The sequence below is a fragment of the Leptonychotes weddellii genome, chromosome 8, assembly GCF_054177405.1.
Source record: "Leptonychotes weddellii isolate Sample4059 chromosome 8, ASM5417740v2, whole genome shotgun sequence".
Lineage (NCBI taxonomy): Eukaryota > Metazoa > Chordata > Mammalia > Carnivora > Phocidae > Leptonychotes > Leptonychotes weddellii.
In genome coordinates, this window is record NC_138376.1 from 104,820,878 (window position 1) to 104,841,167 (window position 20,290).

The 20,290-nt window shown below is 42.6% G+C and overlaps 1 protein-coding gene across 2 annotated transcripts in view; it reads right to left on the minus strand.

The window, feature by feature from the left end:
* Window positions 1-12,234: 12,234 nt before the first annotated feature.
* MTFR2 (mitochondrial fission regulator 2) overlaps window positions 12,235-20,290 on the minus strand; it is a 14,435-nt gene continuing 6,379 nt past the window's right edge. For both annotated transcript variants that reach the window (XM_081829070.1, XM_031033952.2), the window contains 4 exons: window positions 19,856-19,968; window positions 18,448-18,689; window positions 16,998-17,352; window positions 12,235-12,630 (listed from right to left, as the gene is read on the minus strand). In XM_081829070.1, the coding sequence (XP_081685196.1) occupies window positions 12,423-12,630; window positions 16,998-17,352; window positions 18,448-18,689; window positions 19,856-19,968 (918 nt within the window). In that variant the 3' untranslated portion in view covers window positions 12,235-12,422. The remainder of the gene's footprint in view (window positions 12,631-16,997; window positions 17,353-18,447; window positions 18,690-19,855; window positions 19,969-20,290) is intronic.

The window sequence follows — 20,290 nt, forward strand, 5'->3', positions numbered from 1 at the left end:
CAGCCTGGTGATGGGTATTAAAGAGGGCACGTACTGCATGGAGCACTGGGTGTTATTCGCAAACAATGAATCATGGAACACTACATCAAAAACTGATGATGTAATGTATGGTGATTAACATAACATAATAAAATAAAATTAAAAGAAAAGAAAAAAAGAAAGTGTGTGAAAGAGGAGGTGACCTTCCCAAATGCAGGGGTGCTGCAGGCTGCAGCCTGAATTTAATAAAAGAAGTCAGTGATAGCTGCCTGGAAGGTCCACGCAGCTTAATCTGCATATTTCCCCTGGTTCTTCAACTGATTTTTCCAGGTAAAAATGTTCTAAGCTCAGCTTCCTTTTGCATCGTACTGACCCCCAGTGCATGCACAATGTGGGATGATAGGCTGCTGTGTCCTTATCAGTCGTATTGTTACGGGAAATAAACACGCCAGCTGATTGAAAGGAAATATTCTGAATGAAATGCACATTAATGTCAGAATCAGGCCACAGATCCTTCCGGTGCAGCCTGTCTGGGAGGTCCGACCAGAAGTGCGGGGCCTCAGAGGGCGTGGGACTCCAGGCTGAGCGTCTCTTCCTCACTCCTTCTGCTCTGCTTTAACTTGTGTCCACAGCCTGGCGCCTCCTTCTGGAGCAGGAAGGAAGATCAGTACCCCTCCACACGAAGAGAACTACCATGCACTCCATCAATCTCCTCTTCCAGTTAAAAATATCTGATTGTGTGAACTCCTCCTTCTAAAAGAGGCCATCCTGACTCCCCTCACCATCCTGGCCCAAAGTCTCTGGATGGACTCTAAGGGCACAGTAATCCCCCATGGATATGCTATTCCAAGCATCCTCTAAGTGTTCACTGGAATTTCCTTATGAGCAAATATTACTTCTATTATTTGTAACTTAATTTACATACATTTTATTGTTTGTTTTGAGTGGAGAAGATTCAAACATCTTAATCCCATTCCATGTGTCTCTTGAGTTTATTCCCTTATAGTTAGAATTTTTATGATTATATGAATAAATTTCACTTTAAATGTTTCAGAAAACATCTTAATATTTTCATTTAAATTTAGCATCCTTAACGTTCTTCAAGGTCAAAGAGAAAAGAATTACACGCATTGAACTATTAAGTATTTTCAAAAAGTAGGGACGCCTGGTTGGCTCAGTGAGTAGAACATGTGACTCTTGATCTTGGGGCTGTTAGAGCCCCACGTTGAGTGTGGAGGCTACTTAAAAAAAAAGTAAACCATGAATCTCTACAAAGAGCAGGAGACCTCTGAAAAATTCTGTGCAGTCAAAGCTAGAATGATTTTTGATCTTCCAAATATGTTAGTTAAATGTCTTGGAAATAGATCGACTGGGCTGGATAGAGCTTAAATAAGAAAACTATTTCAGCTAAACTTATGACTATGAGTTAAGCTAAGCAAGAGTTGCAGTTGGGGTGAGCTTTCAAGTCATTTATTATATCTCTAGGACCTGGCATAGTCATGGTTCCTGGAACCTGGCAGGCATCTGGGGATCAGACTGGGTTCTAGATGCCAGGGTTATACCTTTGAGAAAAGCAAGACAAAATTCCCTACCTTTGCGCAGCTTACCTCTGCACATCCACTTGTAAGTACATATATGGTGGTAATATGTATCAATAAATTAACAAAAACAAAAAATACAGAAATTCATGGTCCCTCCCACATCCCATCCAAAAGAACAAACCTGTGTGATTACGATTCTTGAGGCATGATCATGAAATAGGAATGTTTCATGGTTCATTGCCCTTAAGGGATCGAGGATGTGCTATGATTTAATTGGGCAAGAGAAAATATTTCAGGCCTTCAAATAAAATAAATAGGAGAATGGAGATCTCATCTGGGACTTGTCTACTTAACGAAATAGGGTCAGCATACTTGGGCCATTTGTTCTGCTACAATGACAGATAAGTGATACAGCCTTTTAAAATACTCACGTTGTCACCTCTAAATATTTAGTCATAGGGTTTTCTCCAAAGTATTCATTTTAAAGAGAAGGAAATTGAGGTCAAAAGATGTTAAATGACTTGGCTGACACAATGCAATAAATTAGGATCACAGCACTGACTCGCACTCTCCAGACCCCAGAGCCCAGACTCTTTCTAGTCACAACTTCCCCCTGTCACGTCTGGACCGAGGGAAAGGGGATGAACAATTATGATGGAATGCACAGGAGCCCGTTTTCATATGCTTTCCTAACACTCCAGACCTGAAGTCAGCTTGAAAGTGGCAAAAGCTGGAATTCTTACCAAATAAAGCTTGCACTAAAAACGATGAAACTCATGCTCCACACAGCATGTCGTAGGTGAAATGCTCAAAGATGGGCAGAACTGAACAAAACACTGTTTTCATTCACTGCAAGCTGACGATCACCAGTGTCAACAATTTATGAGGTTAGAGATTCCTGGCAAGAGGCGCGTGCCATTAAAGGAAAAGAAATTAGCATGTGTGATATTTTACCTTCCGTCTACTTTTTTCTTCTTTTTTTTTTATTAAAGATTTTATTTATTTATTTGTCAGAGAGAGAGAGAGGAAACACAAGCAGGGGGCAGTGGCAGGCAGAGGGAAAAGCAGACTACCCGCCGAGCAGGGAGCCCGATGAGAGACTCGATCCCAGGACCCTGGGATCATGATCTGAGCCGAAAGCAGATGCTCAACCGACTGAGCCATGCAGGCGTCCCAGCCATCTACTTTTTTAATGACTAAATTTGGTCATAATATTCAGTTCGAGTAGAAAATAGCTGACACATCTAAAGCTCCCATGGATATCATAAAGAAAGAGAAGAAAACCGGTGTATTTATGATGCAAATACTTCAGGAGTTTTTGTCAAAACTAACTTGCCTTTGACCTAAATAGACAAGACTATTTTCATCTTCATCCAAAATTTTACTCTATCGTCTGTTAAAACTAACTCTTAAAATCTTGGATCCAGGCCCCTGACCAGACACTATCAATCACAAAACATATTGAAGATGTTAAAGTCCTATGACTGATTTACTGACACTTCTACCAGAAATTCTATGCTTAAAAAGAGTATTGTCCTTCCAAACGTTGTCCTGGGTAACACACCCTGTGTAGCCATTGCTCAAAATCTGTTTGGACCCAGTCTTTGGGAAATGCCTTCAGAGCAGCTCACAATCCTGGCAAGAGAATGGCTCCAATTGCTTGAAAGTCGCACCTCATTTGTGCCCAATCGTGGTATCACCCAGCTTGGTCACCCACTCATTCATCAGATCTGGCGCTCGTGTGGCTACTTCCAGAAATCAAATTCATCCTTAAAGGAGAAATAGTTACTGTTGCTGACGTAGTTTTCCAAAGACTCGGAGCCAAGTCTTGGGCAGGCTGATCTGTGACACATGCTGGGACAGAACTCACAGGAAGGGAGGAAATTCGGGGCTGGGCAGAGAGACCTGTGCACCAGGCTCCACGGTGTGGTCAGGAGTGTTCAGCAGGCCCCCCAGACAGGTGGTCCTGGGAGAGCCAAAGGCCCCGCGCCATCCCGCAAAGGGTTCGGGCCGTCAGTGGTTTCAGCCTGACCCCTCTGGCCAGGGAGGCCTGGCCTCACAAAAATCTTTCCCTCCAAACATGGGCCACACAGACTGACGGCAACGGCCCTTGGCTTCAGCAGCCTTGGTTTAAATCCCAGCTCAGAAATCTCCTAGCCATGTGAATTGGAGCCGTTAGTTTGCATTATTTCTCATGCTTTTGGATAAAGTCCGTTACTAAATAATAGGTGTAGTTTTAACGAAATAAATTGACATCGAGTCTAAATTTAAATAAATAAATAAATTGACATCAAGTGTATCTTTTATCACGTTTGTCAATGGAGGATGCAGAGTCTAAGAGTTACACCTGGGTTCGATCCAGCCCTTGCACTCAGTAGCCACTGACCTTAGACAAGCTACTGGAGTTCCATCAGCTCTGTTCTCTGCATCCGTGAAATGAAGATAAAAAGATCTTTTGAGGGGCGCCTGGGTGGCTCAGTCGTTAAGCGTCTGCCTTCGGCTCAGGTCATGGTCCCAGGGCCCTGGGATCGAGCCCCGCATCGGGCTCCCTGCTCAGCGGGAAGCCTGCTTCTCCCTCTCCTACTCCCCCTGCTTGTGTTCCCTCTCTCGCTGTGTCTCTCTCTGTTGAATAAATAAATAAAATATTTTAAAAAAAAAAGATCTTTTGAATGGTGTGATTAAATGAGAAGGCCTATATAGTTAGCATCATTCTTAACGCATCAAAGTTCCCATTAATTAACATCACATAATAACATAATAAATAACAAAGCGCTATGATCTTCGTTTGTATGTAGGAGGAAATGAATAACACCCAGGTTCTACCCTCAAGTCGTTCAAAAGAGCCCAGTGGAGTTGGGGAGAGACAGTCTGGGAAGCAATTATAACTACAATAAATCCAGCAGCAAAGAGAAGTGCTGGTTCTGTGTGAACCAAAGTGGGAAATCCTGGAGGGGTTGGGTGGGTGGGGGAAGGAGAGTCAGAAAAGGCTTCTGAGGAAAATGCTCTTTAAACTATGTCTGGAAGGATGAGTAGGAACTCCCATGTGGTGGAAGGAGCAAATGTCAAGGTACAGAATTATGCCAGCATAGCGCTCTGGGGACCAGAAGCATCATGTTGCTTCCGGAAGTCAGATGAGGTGGTGATGATATCCGTTGGCAGGGGCTGGCTTGTCGGTCAAGAACTGAGACTCTGGAACTCCGAGTTTGAATCCTGGCTTAGCAGCTTGCTAGCAGTATGATCTTGGGTAAATACTTTACCTGTTCTTCCTCAGTTTCCCCATCTGTAAGAAGGGAGTATGACTTAAATTAATACATGTAAGGTGCCTAGTGCAGTGACTAGCACAAATTTAGTTTTCAATGAGTTTAGCTAACGTGCTTTACCATCATTATTGACCAGAGCAGGATTAGAGAAGGGAGAAAACCCGGTCTGGCTTCCCGGGAAGAAGCATTTGCAGGAGCAGACACAGCACAGTCCCCCGAGCCAGCAGCTGGTAGAGCGAGGCTGAAAACCTGCCCATGAAGGGTGAACTCAAGGGTCCTTAATGCAGGGGCCAGGCAGAAACCTAGTCAAAAGCTGAAGAAATCACGTGGGACAGACAGTGCCATCCCCCTCAGGAGGGGACCCTCCTGAGCCACACCATAGACTCCATGCCCCAGTAGCTGGATCTGAAATCATGAATACCCCTCTCTGGATAAGCTCTTGACACAGCTTATCTCAACTGCAAGAGGATGTAGGACTAACACAGGAGGGAGGGAAAAAGAAGGCAGGACCATCTTTTAAACAATTACAATATTTCCATGTGTTAATTACGGTATACCTAGTAAAAATTCCACCCCATTAATATACCAATCTTTACTGGAATAAAAGCCAAAACCGTAATCCTATTATGTATGATAAGCCTTGTGCTTTTCTCTAGTAGTGAAACGAATAACTGAACTCAAAGTGAAGAAATGACGAGACTCTCACTGCAATCTTTAAGTTTTACAATTAAGCAATACTATCTCCTGCTTTTATCATTGAATTTCGCAGAGCATTTATTATTTGTTGGAAAAAGTTGAATTAGCCTGATGACATGAGTAATCTCAAATCTATCAAAGACATGGCCACTTAGAATTCAGGCACATCCTTTAAAGAAAAACTTGCTTTTGCAAGTAATACTAAATCTAACTTCGTTTGGTCTGTAACTTAAAAAATTTGATATCCAAATGTGGTGAAAGCAGTTTAACGTCAGCCTGCGTGCTCGCCGATGTTATGCTGCTTTCTTGTGGTGAATATGGAAAACTGCAGCCTGAAGGGTTTTTGTGGGTTTTTTTGTTTGTTTTTCCTCTGAGTTTCTGGTTGCATTATCCTGCCTGACTTTACCTATCCTTGTACAAGATGCCTTAAATACTTTCTGGAATAAGGCAAAATCTAAATAAATAAGTAAATAAATTTATAATATGGGTAGTGTTGCCTAGGGGTTAAAAACATGTGAAAACCATCTTCTTGGGTTCAAACACCAGCTCTGCCACTTCCGGGCTGTGAACACTATGGAGGGTTACTTAGGCTCTCTCTACACCCAGCTCCTCATCTGCAAAATGAGGTAACTAGAGTACCCAGTGCCGTTATGAGGATTAAATGAGTCAATATATGGAAAGCACCAAGAGCAGGAGCTGATCTATGGTAAGTGCCACTAAAAATGAGAGCCACTGCCGTCACCGAGAAGGTAAATTACAGCCGACTCCCCAGTACAGTGTACCAGAGGTTCTCAGGGATCCACAGGCCACCTCCCCACTGTGTCCCACCAGAGACCTCATCTTCCAGGGAAGAATATTTAGCGCAGAGTACAGAAACAGAAATGGTAACTAAGTTGAGCTATGATGTCTCTTTCCGCTGCAGCAGGTAAGTCATAGAATGTTAGTATGTGTCTTGGACCTCTGGCACACTCCATTTAGCCTTCTCATTTTCCACTTGAGGAGCTCGGGGCCCAGACAAGTGATAAGGCGATTCCCCTGGCACGTTTCCAGCACTCCTTCCATTGGTCCTCCAAGCAACAAGATGGAATAACTGCTTAATGTTTCTGAGCCCTTGTAAACAGAAGCAATTCCCATGAAAAGGCCAAGGCTGTGACTGACCAACCACAGGTCACCCACACAGAAACCTGGAGGACAGAAGGGCCACAGATCTTTGGAGACAGGCCATCCACCCCTCCTCAATGCAAACGTCTCCTTGGAAGTAAGTGTAAGGACTAGTCTGGCGGAAGGATGAGGGGGCGAAGAGCACGGGGAATTCCGGGCGAGCAGAACCAGCGGAGCCGGCTGTCATGGCCTGCAGGGAGGGTTCGGCACAACTGTCGGAGCCCCTGGGTCCTGTAAGGGACTCGGTGCGCCCCTGGGATCTGTCTTAGAACTGACAGACAGGCTTCGGTGGAAATTGCCCTTGGCTGAAGAAGGCCGCTTGCTCAAGGCCCTGCCCCCTGTCCCAGCGGTTGGTCAATGTCAAAGTCTAAAGACGCAGCACCTTCGGATCCCCGGGAGACAACTCTGAAGGGCTTCCCCAGCTTCGGCGCTCCTGTGGCATCTGCCGGGGCCCTCATGGAGGCGCATCGCCCCTTGGCTTCCCCTGCACCTGCTCCTGCCTCCTCCCTTGCAGGGTCTTAACACCCAGACGGGCTTCCTACGCATGAATCTCCATCTGAGTCTGCTTCCCAGAGAAGCCCCTTGCAACAGCCCTTTTCTGATACAAAAATCTTACACTTCATTCCCCTGCCCAGTATTGTTTCGTTTTCAGTTCGAATCAAATCCAATTGCATACTCAACGTCTCCAATCTAAGGAGGGTCGGTATTTAATATCCAGCAAAACTTGCTTTAAAATCCTCTTTCCTCATTGCTATCATATAAATGGTTGCATCTCCTCCAACCTAATTCCTATTTAAATTTCATAATTAGAGCACAAATATATTCTCATTGTAAAAGCAAGGCCCTTGGATACCCCCTCCCCATAAATGGTCCCATGCCACTGCTTTCGATTTGGGGCCCCCGGATGTTAGGGCACACCCTTAGGAAGCCTCTCCCCTCACTGCCCCGACACCCACCATTGTCCTCATAGGTATGTCTCAGCTAGTCAAGACTCTGAGCGTTAACTTCCTGTGGTCTCAATTATAAAACCAACACTCGTTCTTCATTTCCCATATTAGAATCCTTCATCAAATAACCTTGCTCAAACACCTCAGTTTATAGGGACTAACTAGCAGCCAGTTGGGAAGAATGCAACTTGGATGAAAGCATCTGAGGAAGCAGGAGAGAGAGACTCTTCTAAGGCAAATGGGAGAACATGTGTTTCAGAGTCAGAAAATTAAGCTAAGATTTCTAGAGCTTGTAAGAAGAGAGTTTCGGCATTCGTAGCTCGTTTAGGCAAGTTTAAGATATAACCAAACCATAACCAAATGATTTTATAAATAACATTTGGTATCAGATCGTGCATGTACAGGCTCATGAAGGCCCACATGGAGTCCCTAAGCTTTAGGAGCTCCACAGTCGCCAGGAGCCTGAGCGTGGGCCCTTCAGGAGGCTTCCTAAAGAACTTCAGGGCATGTGGTTACATCTCCCAGGGCACCAGAAGTCATGCTTCTAAACAGAGGGGAGCCCAAGGCCAACTCAATCCCCATGCATCATGGTGCTAAAATGAGCTTTGGGCAGGCAGGAAATTCATTCTAACATAAAACGGAAAAGCCCCCCATAAAATCAACTTGAAGTCTGTCAAGAAACGTACTTTACTTGGCAGAGGATGGTATCTTCCAAAACTCTCTCCTGGTTAAGGAGAGATTGTTCATTATACACCTTTGAATAAGGAACCTAACAAACTGAAAATGCAAGACTCCCTTGTAGGTTAAAAAGCAGTTATTTCAGATGGAGGAAACCTGTAATTACAAGGACAATGGAGGAGAAAAAGCAGGGTGGGGCGATATACAAGAGGGACAGGAACAACAGCAAGAACAGAGTTGATAACTGGATAAGAAGTATCAGAAAACTACACAGAAGGAATAATAGGCAGGTATCAAACTACACTGCTTCACGAGCTGTGTCATTATGAATGTTTGGGACTGCAAGTAGCATAAAACCCAGAAGGCCTATGTTTCTTGTTTCTCTTTCTCGAATAGCAAGAAGTCCAAAATAGCTGTGGAGGGTATTGGCTCTGTGACGTCAGGGTTCACATCTCTGTGATCCAAAGCCTGTTCCTCATGGTTCACAAGATGGCTGCCAGATGGCCACTCTTAACTGACAGGTGGCTGGGGAGAAAAGGGTTGGAAATAAAGGTGAGCCAAGCAACCAACTCTCTAGCACAGTAAGAAAACCATGGGCTATTCTGAAAGGGAAAGAGTCTGGCAAAACGGGTGGGTGCCGAGTCCATTCAAATGGAACCTAAGCTCCCCAGCTGTTGCAGAGGCTGAAGAATCTAGGGAACATGTAAATTTCCACATGACATTAGTATATGGGCAAAGAGGGAAAAATACCTAGTCCAACCCTATATGTGTTTCATCTGTATTACCCAAGGTACTCTCCCTATAGAACTCTTCAAAAAAAAAAAAGGTTCAAACTTATGAATCAGTAAGGAGAAAACATGAATTTGATTTGCTACAAAAAATAACCAAGTTCAAAAAGCACATTTATTTACAAAAGTACAGAGAATAAATGTAAACAAGATCAAAGAAAATAAGACGATAGGCATTCATATTTACACAGAAGTAGGCAAAACTTACCAAGATTCTTTAAGTATTTCTACTTCTAATAATCAAAATCAGTTTCTAAGAATAATTCTTGATCACCTTGGGAAGGATTTTTAGGAGATTCAATCTATATGATTCAAACTTCAACCTTTTTTTTTTTAAGATTTTATTTATTTGTCAGAGAGCGAGCGCACAAGAAGGGGGAGCGGCAGGCAGAGGGAGAAGCCGACTCCCCGCTGAGCAAGGAGCCCGATGCGGGGCTCGATCCCAGGACCCTGGGACCATGACCTGAGCCGAAGGCAGGCGCTTAACTGACTGAGCCACCCAGGTGCCCCCAAACTTTAACAATTCTAATGAAAAAATGATACTTTATATTCTTTGAAAATCTCTTAAGTCCCTGGAGGCCAAGTAAGCCAGATTACTACCAATTTTTAAAAGACTCAAAAACTCTTAAATTAGGAATTCATAATTATTTTAAGAAATTGTTTTTTAGGGGTGCCTGGGTGGCTCAGTCGGGGTTAATCGTCTGCCTTCAACTCAGGTCATGATACCAGGGTCCTGGGATCAAGCCTCACAGTGGGCTCCCTGCTCTGTGGGGAGTCAGCTTCTCCCTCTCCCCCTGCCTGCCTGCCGCTCTGCCTACTTGTGCTCTCTCTCTGTGTCAAATAAATAAATAAAATCTTTAAAAAAAATTGTTTTTAAAAATCCAAATATACTATCATTTGCTGAGTACAATACATTAATTTCTTAATCCGTTAAAATGATTTCCGTTACCCTCTTGTAAGACCCTATGAGACACATTAAGTCATTTACTACTTAGCTCTTAGGAAAATCATTCAAAGCGTGTATTCAGTTTTTAATAACACTAATATACGTGAAAAGAGAAATCCATACACCTATCATCAGTAGCCAATTAGCTGCTGGATCTTCCAAGAACAGAGACAGGTGTTCTTAAGAGTCCAGACTCTTCAGGGGCGCCTGGGTGGCTCAGTCATTAGGCGTCTGCCTTCGGCTCAGGTCATGATCCCAGGGTCCTGGGATCGAGCCCCGCATCGGGCTCCCTGCTCGGTGGGAAGCCTGCTTCTCCCTCTCCCACTCCCCCTGCTTGTGTTCCCTCTCTCACTACTTCTCTCTGTGTCAAATAAATAAATAAAATCTTTAAAAAAAAAAAAAAAAAGAGTCCAGACTCTTCAGACCCCTGTACTAATAGATCGCAGTGCACACACTTCATTCAACTTCACTAATAGATGAGATCCTTGCAACACGTAGGGAAAGACATGGCACACTTCTGCAGTCTTTCCTTGCTGGTGTAGACTCAGCTCACGCTGTTCACGCCTCCGTCAACATCTCTTGTGTCAATTCTTCGTTTAGTTCGCTGTCCTGGCTCCGAAATGTGACGTCCAAACGGAAATAAAGCCAAAGGTTCACCCAGAAAGTATTCTCATGTAGAAGAATGTTAACGACCAAACGACCCCTTGAGGTTTAATTCATCCAACAATCAATAGGGATCTGAGACTGGGCTGTGTGTCAGGCACCACGCCCAGAGCCGAGGACACAGAGCGAGCTGAGGGGCTCAGCTGCAGAGACTGGGCTCCCAGGCAACTACAGTTTGAGTCCCCGGGGGGCCAGCCCTAAGCTTGGTGCCTTAAAATAGATGAAAAGAGATGGTTCTTTCCCTAAGGCGCTGGTAGGTGGTTGGGGATAAAATGCTGACGAGTGAGCAGTGGAAGACAACCCAGTAATCCCTCATTTACCCACCATCACGGGGAAGTGTGTCCCACACAAGTGACTCGTAGCTAACTGAAGCTTTTCGGACTTCCTAAAATGTTCATAAACCAAGCTCCAGTCTCTGCTCTGCCAGTTAGATGTAGGGTTACTTCGGGGTTCTGAGGCGTGAGACAGGTAATGCTTTTTATTTTTTTTAAGATTTTATTTATTTGACAGAGAGAGAGGGAACACAAGCAGGGGGAGTGGGAGAGGGAGAAGCAGGCTTCCCGCGGAGCAGGGAGCCCATTGTGGGGCTCGATCCCAGGACCCTGGGATCATGACCTGAGGCGAAGGCTGATGCTTAACGACTGAGCCACCCAGGCGCCCAACACTGACTTATTTTTACATTTATTTATTTTTAGGAGATTGCTGTGAAGATCAAAAGAGGTGAGCAAAAAAGTACCCTGCAAGTTAAGACATTTCTACACAAATGTTAAACATTTATTTTTAGGACATTTGTGCTTTATGATTGTAATAATTCTAAAGTAAACTATACTTTTTTTGCCTTCTTAGAGTTAAGAATTTCCAGGGCCGACCTGATGAAGCTCCGCCATCGCGCACGCACGCAGACTAACTCAGAGGCTACGCGCGCGCCCGCTCTCCCCGCCCCCACCTCCGCTCTTCCTTCGCTCCGCCCCTTCCCCTGGCGCAGGCGCGGCTCCTCCGCGCTGGGCGCCTCTGGCAGACGCTTCCCTCCCTCCAGGTCCCCTCGCTCCCAGGGCTTCCTCGTAGGTACTACTGCCTCGAGTAAGCCGTGGGATGGGAAAAGCGAGCCCCAAACTAATGTCTGAATTAAAGAAAAGGGAATTCCAATAAGAAGCAATCTCCAGCAGCCCTCAGTTTGTTTCCTGAGATTAAGAATTCCTATCAGTGAGATCGTATGGTACATGTCTTTCTCTGATTGACTTATATAATAAAATTAAATTTAAAAAAAAAGGCAATCTCAAGGGTCAAGTGTTTGAAATACAGGTATGTGTCCTTTTAAACAACCAAGAAGCATTATCACTGAAGATGATTATGATCCCAGTTGCCTTTTTAAAAGCACTGTTAACATTCTATTTAACTAAATAACCCAGTCTTTACATTTGAGGAAAAATAGTGGGAGTCTTCATTTCACTCTGGGGAGGCTGAGTCTGTGCCTGTTCTCTGGTCTCTCCGAGTTTCGGACACCCCGCTCCAACTGCAGACAGCAACGGCAAGTTAGCACCTGGCAGGAGAAACCTTGACCAACTCACGCACAAGTATTTTTCAAATCAAGTGTTTTATTTCAAAAGACTTCACAGGAAGCTAAAAGCGAAAAGAACGTGTGAACGTGAACAGACACGTGAGAAACATGGGCGGTCCCGGTGCACAGGCGCAAGGCCCGTTGTGCGCAAGCGCTCCACGGGAGCCTGAAGGCGGCCACGGAAGCACAGCACCCTTCGGAAAAATTAAAACACTAGCTTTACGTTATGATAGCTCACTCTTGAAGTTTCTGGGCTAGAAAATGGAGAAGATTCCCAAGACCTATTTTCTTTCTCAAAGGAATCATCTTCTTGGAAGGCAAACTTCTGCTTCAGTGCATGGGATATCAAAGACACTGGATCCCAATGTGAATCTTGTCTTTTCCTCTTATGAATGGGTCTACCTCCAGGTGACCTATTAAAAAAAAAAAAAACTTTTTTGAATTAAAGGTTTGTGTAATTTAAGCTCCTTGTTGACAAACGTACCAGAAATATAAGCATGATACATTACAATCTAATTATTCTTCAAGAGGTTGAATATTTTTGCCAAAGAACGGAATCTGGAAGGCACAATGAATTAGGAATCAGAAAACCAAGAAACCGTTTGAGTGGGGCTCCACCACAATCTTGTTGTGACCTGAGAGTATCAAATATCTCACTGTACTGAAGATCTTTTTTTTTTTTTTAAAGATTTTATTTTTATTTATTTGAGAGAGAGAGAGAGAATGAGAGACAAAGAGCAGGAGAGGGAGGAGGGTCAGAGGGAGAAGCAGACTCCCTGCCGAACAGGGAGCCCAATGCGGGACTCGATCCCGGGACTCCAGGATCATGACCTGAGCCGAAGGCAGTCGCTTAACCAACTGAACCACCCAGGTGCCCTGTACTGAAGATCTTTATTTTTTGTTTTTTAAGATTTTATTTGTTTATTTGACAGAGAGAGACACAGCAAGAGAGGGAACACAAGCAGGGGGAGTGGGAGAGGGATAAGCAGGCTTCCCGCAGAGCAGGGAGCCCAGTGTGGGGTTCGATCCCTGGACCCTGGGATCACGACCCCAGCCGAAGGCAGACGCTTAACGACTGAGCCACCCAGGCGCCCCTGAAGATCTTTATTTAATTTATTTAATTTTCTAATTTTCCAGTGGAAAATTTAAAGAAATATTTAAGAACTTTTAAGGGGACTATCAAATTCATGAAAAGAAAACCATTAGGCCAATCGTTCAGTCTTCACTTAATGCCTACTATTATACCAGGCTCCATTTTATGCTTTGAGGGTAGAGCCATATCCCCCATGGATATGGGTGACAGGAAATCATCAATGAACAAGTGAGGTCACTGCAGATAGCAATGCATGCTATGAATAAAATTAAGTAGGTAATGTGACAGTGACTGGGACAACAGCACCTTAGATGAGATGACCAGGAAAAGCTTCTTTAAGGAGATGGCATCTCTCTATAAGACTCCGAGTCAGTGTTAGTGTGAACATCCAGTGGATGCATCAGGAAGGAGCTTGGCATGTGTGAGAAAAAAGAAAAACAGGTACAGCTGGAGTGCAGAGAGTGACATGGGAAGTAGGTCATGAGGTCAGAGACAGAAGCAAGGGCTGGATTCTGGGGGCACTTAGAGGACACAGCAAGGTGTCTGGATTATATTCTAAGCATGACGGAAAACCACCAAAGGGTTTTAAGCAGGGAATGGCCAGATCGAACTCCAAGTTTTATTTTATTTTTTTGTTTTTAAAGATTTTATTTTTAAGTAATCTCTACACTCAGCATGGGGATCGAACTTACAACCCCAAGATCAAGAGTCACATGCTCCACCAACTGAGCCAGCCAAACACCCCTGGACTTCAATTTTTAAAGGATCACCCTGATTACTATATGGAGAAAAGATAAGGAGGCAAGAATGGAGAGAGACCAGTTAGGAAACTATTGCAGAAGTCCAAGCTAGAGATGGTGACTTAGATTGGGGGCAGCAGTTAGATCATGAGGGTACACACATTTGAGCTGTATGCTGACAGAAAGGAAATAGGAAGGAAAGGAAAAGGATGATTCTAGATGTCTGGACTGTACAGACAACTGGGTGATGGTGTTGCTATTTACTGAGATGCAAAAGACTTGGGGCAGAACAGGTTTTCAAGGTGGATGAAGTGGACAGGTAGGAAGGAAAAGTTCTGTTTTGGACATGTGAAGCCTGAGACACATGTGAGACAGGCAAATGATATCAGGCAGGCATGGGGTGCAGAGGAGAGAAATCAGGGATAGAAAAATAAATATGAAGGCCATTAGCATATCCCTGGTATACACAGCCATAGGACTCGGTGAGATCACCAAAGGAAACAATGTGGATATAGAAAGAAGGGGACTGAGGTCTGGGCCTTGCACATGCCAACATGTAGACACCAGGCCCAGAAGGAAGAGTAAGCAACGGAATAAGGAATGGACGGTGAAGTAAGAGGAAAACCAAGTGTGATTTCCTTGAAGCCAAAGGTAGAAAGTGTTCCCAGGAGGAGGGAACCACAGATCATATCAAATACTGCCATGATACCAGGTAGGAGGAACAATAAGAATTGACCATTGTATTTAGCAAGAGAGTCACTGGTGACCTTGATAAAGAGCAGTTTTCAGTGGAGTGATGGGGACAGAGACCATAGGACAGTGGGTAGAAGAAGGAAGTGAGAAATGCAAATAAACTATTGACAACAAGAATTTATACCAGAAAGAGGAGCAGAGAAACAATAATGCCGGGGACATACGTGTTTTGAAGACAGGAAACACTCAGGTGTGAGGAGAATAAAGTAGAGAAGGAAAATTTGATGATGTAGAAGACAGAAGGGATAATTTTAAGTAAAATCCTTGAGATGAGAGAGAAGGGGAACCAGTAACCCAGCAGACAGCATGGACATGAACAATGACACTTCATTCACAGTAACAAGATAGAAGGCAGAGAACATGAACAGTGACTATAAATGTAAAGATGGGGGAAGCCTCATCTGATTCTGCAGTAATGTATAATGCCAGGTTAGTTGTAGAAAACTGAGAGACTAGGGGTAGAGGGGAGAGTCTACTGCCTCCTTGCTGTGTCTCCAGTGATGGTAACAGTTGGAGTCACCATCTGCCAGAATGGGCCCAGTGATACCAGTCAGCCCTCTTGCTGGAACAAGTGTGCCCATCTATCCACAACATTCTTCTCTGTACCAGGTGCCTCACACAAGGATCAAATCATAACCTGGTTAATAATGAAATGATGTAGGGGCTTTCCTAACACTATTATATAGAAAATATATTTATTTTCTCACAAAAAAAAACTCATTGAGGGATTTCCAGATGAACATGGCAGATCTCTGTGAAATCCTACAAAAATGACAGTAAAGAAATGAAAAGGACATATACCCACAAAGACAAAGAAATTATGAGAGAGTGGGTAAGAACCACAACAAAACATTGAAATCTGGAAAGCTAATGAAAGCAAAGATGGTGGGGGATGAGCTGCCTTCCTGAAAACAGGGACTGAGGAAAAGTCTACATACTGAATGAAATGTAAACTCAAGATTGAGTCCACAAGTGCCCAGCATAAGAAATTTAAAAAGGAACTCTCCAGGGCATGGCATCATGAAATTTCCGAACACCAGGACTAAAGAGAAGATCTTAAATGCTTCGAGAATAAAGAAACAGGTTTCATACATGGTGCCAGGAATGAGAATGACATGAGCTTCTGAACAAGAACACTGGAAGCTAGAAATCAATGGAACGATGTCTTCAAAATTCTGCAGAAAAATGATTTTCTGCCACTGTATACCCAGCCAAACTAGCAATGAACTGAGAATAAAATAGTAACATTTTCAGATATGCAAGGTCTTAAAATAATCTCCCTTTTTATAGATCCTTTCTCAGGAAGGTATGGGAAGATAGGACACCCCAGAAATGGGTGAGGCAACACAAGAGAGAGGGTAGAGAATGCCCATGATGATGGCCAAGGAAATCCTCAGCATGGCCACAATGCAGAAGGCTTGCGGGAACCAGAGATTGGAACAGGACAGAGGCCTCCTACCAGGGAATTTATTTCAAAAAGAAAAAGAGAAAGAAACTCAGAGAGATATTAACTGCAATAGAAAATAAAATTATTCAACAAACAAAATGTAATCGTAGCATAGGAAATGGCTTACTTGTGAATGTTTACTGTTATAAGGATGTAAATTCTGATTACTGATTTAAGTAAAAACTAAGGATTTAATTATATTGGGAAGATGAAACAAGAGGTGTATCTGTGTGTATGTGTTAGAGGATAGGATGGCTGGGAGAACATATACTCCTGAGTTTTAACAAAGGGAAATAAATACAGTTAAAGTATCAAGAAATAGCAAAAGAAGTATGTTGTTTCAAAAATACAGATAAGAGGGGCACCTGGGTGGCTCAGTTGGTTAAGCGTCTGCCTACAGTTCAGGCTATGATCCCAGAGTCCTGGGATTGAGCCACGCATCGGGCTCCCTGCTCTCCGGAGAGCCTGCTTCTCCCTCTCCCTCTACCTGTTGCTCTGCCCACTTGTGCTCCCTCTCTATCTCTCTGTCAAATAAATAAATAAAATCTTAAAAAAAAAAAAAAAATACAGATAAGACACTAGAAGAGTAAAAAAAAAATGGAAAATGATTTTTTCTGGGAGAGGTGTCCAATTGGAGTAAAGAGGAATGAGAGAGAAGACTGGTCTGTGCGTACTTTGATAAATACAATAAATTATTAAAACATCATTAATAGAACTTGGTTCATTTCTCAAGTTATGGTAACATACCGTTCAATAGCACGAAGCTTAACCTTATTCATGTCCTTTAGAACATCCAACATGTTTGGAACATCCTGGTTTTTTGAATGACTGTAATTGGTCTTACTATCACCTGGGTGCTGTTTTTTCATTTCATTTGCTGAATTATCTGAGTCACACATATTATTAGATGCTGGCTGTGTGAGAGGAGAACATGCAGGCTGTGGAGAAAAAAGTTGAGGGGGCAGTGGAGGAGGAGGAGGGAGGGGGTGGGGTGGGAAAAGCACTGAACTTGAAAATGGATCTGGTTGGGCACTCAGTTCAGCAGTCCCTGGTGACGGTCTTTGTCCCACACTGCTAGGCTCGTCATTCAAGTCAAAGAAGCCTAAAAACAAAGTACTCTTTTGAAAAATCATGCAAAATTCTCTCCAACATAACACATAACACTAATTAGAACTGAAACAGGAACAATTTCTGTAATGTTACTAAAATAATGATAGGGTGTCCAGGAAAGAGAAGTAATCTCATCTGCTTAGTAATTTTTGTAACAGTCAAACCAAAGAATAAATTTATTTTTAATCCAATTAGGATTGTCTGTGTAGGCCTTTAAAGGGAGGAAGAGTGAGAATGCATTTTAAAAAGAAAATAAAGAGTGCTTTTTCAGTAATTAACATACAATCTGAATGTCATCCTCTATTTTAAAAAAGCTAAAACATAATAAACAATTTGTAGTTAGAAACACTCAAACTGGTATATTCTCTTTATGATGACACTGTAGAAACAAACTATTTTCTAGGCAAGAGCCTAGGATGGGTACTGAGTACTTAATTTTCACAACAGATTTGCTCCCAAAAGACTGTGTTCTTAAGATGACTGCTAAAAAAAAATATGTGTATATCTCACTTTAATTGCTATTATTTATTAATATGTATTATATATTTATATATATTATAAATATACAATATGAACATTTCATGTATAATGAATTATACATGTGTGTATATGAATGTGTAGAGATACACGTATGTATTACGTGTGTGTGTTGTTTAAAACAAGTCACATCTCTAAAACATTTAGAAAAAGATCATCTGGAACACATTATTCAACCTGAATTTGGTGGAACGATAGCAGCAATAACTTCAAGCTACAAATGCATGCTCTTCTTTCAAATTAATATATCCTTCCTCATAAATTTGTGCTTTTCTGAAGAGGTAGAAAAGCTTCCTGAGAAAACAGGCTTTTTAATTCAAAAGCACAATCTTCAGCTGTGTAGCTGGAACCAAAGCCATCCCCCTCACCACAAATGTGTCTTAACTTACTCTAAATAAACACCACGCATAGTAATTGCACAACCCCAACATCCTAGATTTACTGAACGTCACTCACAGGCTGCGCTCGCAACGGACACTATCATTGGGCAGCGCGCCCACCAAACTGCTAGCCCCGCCCCGTCGGACTGAAACAACCCCCCCCCCCTCACCCGCATGCGCACTGGCTCTCGCTCTCGGTTCCTGCCTTCCCACAATCGCAGCAATCTGGGTACGGAGAAAAGTCAGCTCCTCTTCGAGGGCAGCTATCTTTTTAAATGCTGCTTCACCTACAGGCCCGTCACTTTTCATTCGTTTATTCTGTCTGACAGCAGGTGACAATGGATTCCAAACTGGTTGCAAAGTATGGAAAAATTCCATTTTCTCCTCTTCTTCATGTTTCCATATACTGTTTCTGTGGGTAGAAGGAAAAAGTGGACAATGACAGTGAGAGAGAGGGAGAGAGAAAGAGAAACGGAGGGAAATTTTCCAAGAGCAATAAATTCTTTCAGTTAAAGAGGAATAAAGACACAGAAACGGGCGCCTGGGTGGCTCAGTTGGTTAAGCGACTGCCTTCGGCTCAGGTCATGATCCTGGAGTCCCGGGATCGAGTCCCACATCAGGCTCCCTGCTCATCAGGGAGTCTGCTTCTCCCTCTGACCCTCCTCCCTCTCATGCTCTCTGTCTCTCATTCTCTCTCTCGCAAATAAATTAAAAAAAAAAAATTTTTTAAAAATAAATAAATAAAGACACAGAAACAAAAATTGGAGAAGCTCTCTTTATCCCGTGATTGTCTCTAGACTGGCTAAGGACAAGCACAACATCTTGTGTAACTCTGTATTCTCAATATCTAGAACACAACGGCTATAGGTAACCATAAGTGGTAAGTGAATGAAGGAACAAATCTTGCTCTGAGACTGTAAAACAAAAATAATTATTCTGTAACTGTTCTACCTATTAGGTTTAAACACAGTACAAATTGATTTATTTAGAAATGAAGTTGATTTACTTAGAAATTCTACGTATTCTGAATATAAGGTATTGAAAGGCCTTATATTCAGTATTATGTTAGGGGTAAGTTTGTGGTATTCTAACTTTTTTTAAGTAGATAAACCAGTTTGATACATAATAAATTTAGCCGTAATATTTGAATAATTGACCCTTATTGTGCTGATAGCCTATATCTGAATATTACTAACACATAAGTTAGTCCTCTCAAGCAGTAACACATCCTAATTTTGAAATATATTTAACATCATTGCCTGGTACACAGTAAATGCTATATACCTTTTGGTTAAATATATAAATAAATATATAAAATATTTAGTGTAGGAAACAGCTTTCTCCTAAAAATGGACATACTGATTCTGACATCCTTTTAATATTACTCCTTCCTAAGCCTGCATTAAGAGAAATGGGAAATAAAAATGAGAGACACCTAGTCATCCTTATTAGGAAGATATTAGTAAGACACACAGTAGTAGAGACAGACAAAAGGCTCAATTAGTATGATCAAACTTCAACATGTGCAAGAATTCAGATTACAGCCCATATCCCATTTTCCAAAGTATATAAAATTACCGAAATCTGAGATAACTGGCTTCTTCATCATTTGCCACACACAAAGTATCAGCAAAAGATGGAACTACAGATCCACAGTTACCAGAGTCTACAGAGTTCAACAGCGGGATTAACTAAAGGAAAAAAAGGCAAAAAAAAAAAAAAAAAAAGTCAGAGCACTGCAGGCGTTGGGGGCAGGGGTAAAACACATGCATGCCTATGGAAATTACATAAATTAAAAATCCAGGAATGAAAAGGAAAAAGAATGTTCAAAACCAAACATGCACCTGTTAAATGTGGTATATATATACAATGGAATATTATGCAGCCATCAAAAGGAATGGGATCTTGCCATTTGCAACGACGTGGATGGAACTGGAGGGTATTATGTTGAGCGAAATAAGTCAAACAGAGAAAGACATGTATCATATGACCTCACTGATACGAGGAATTCTT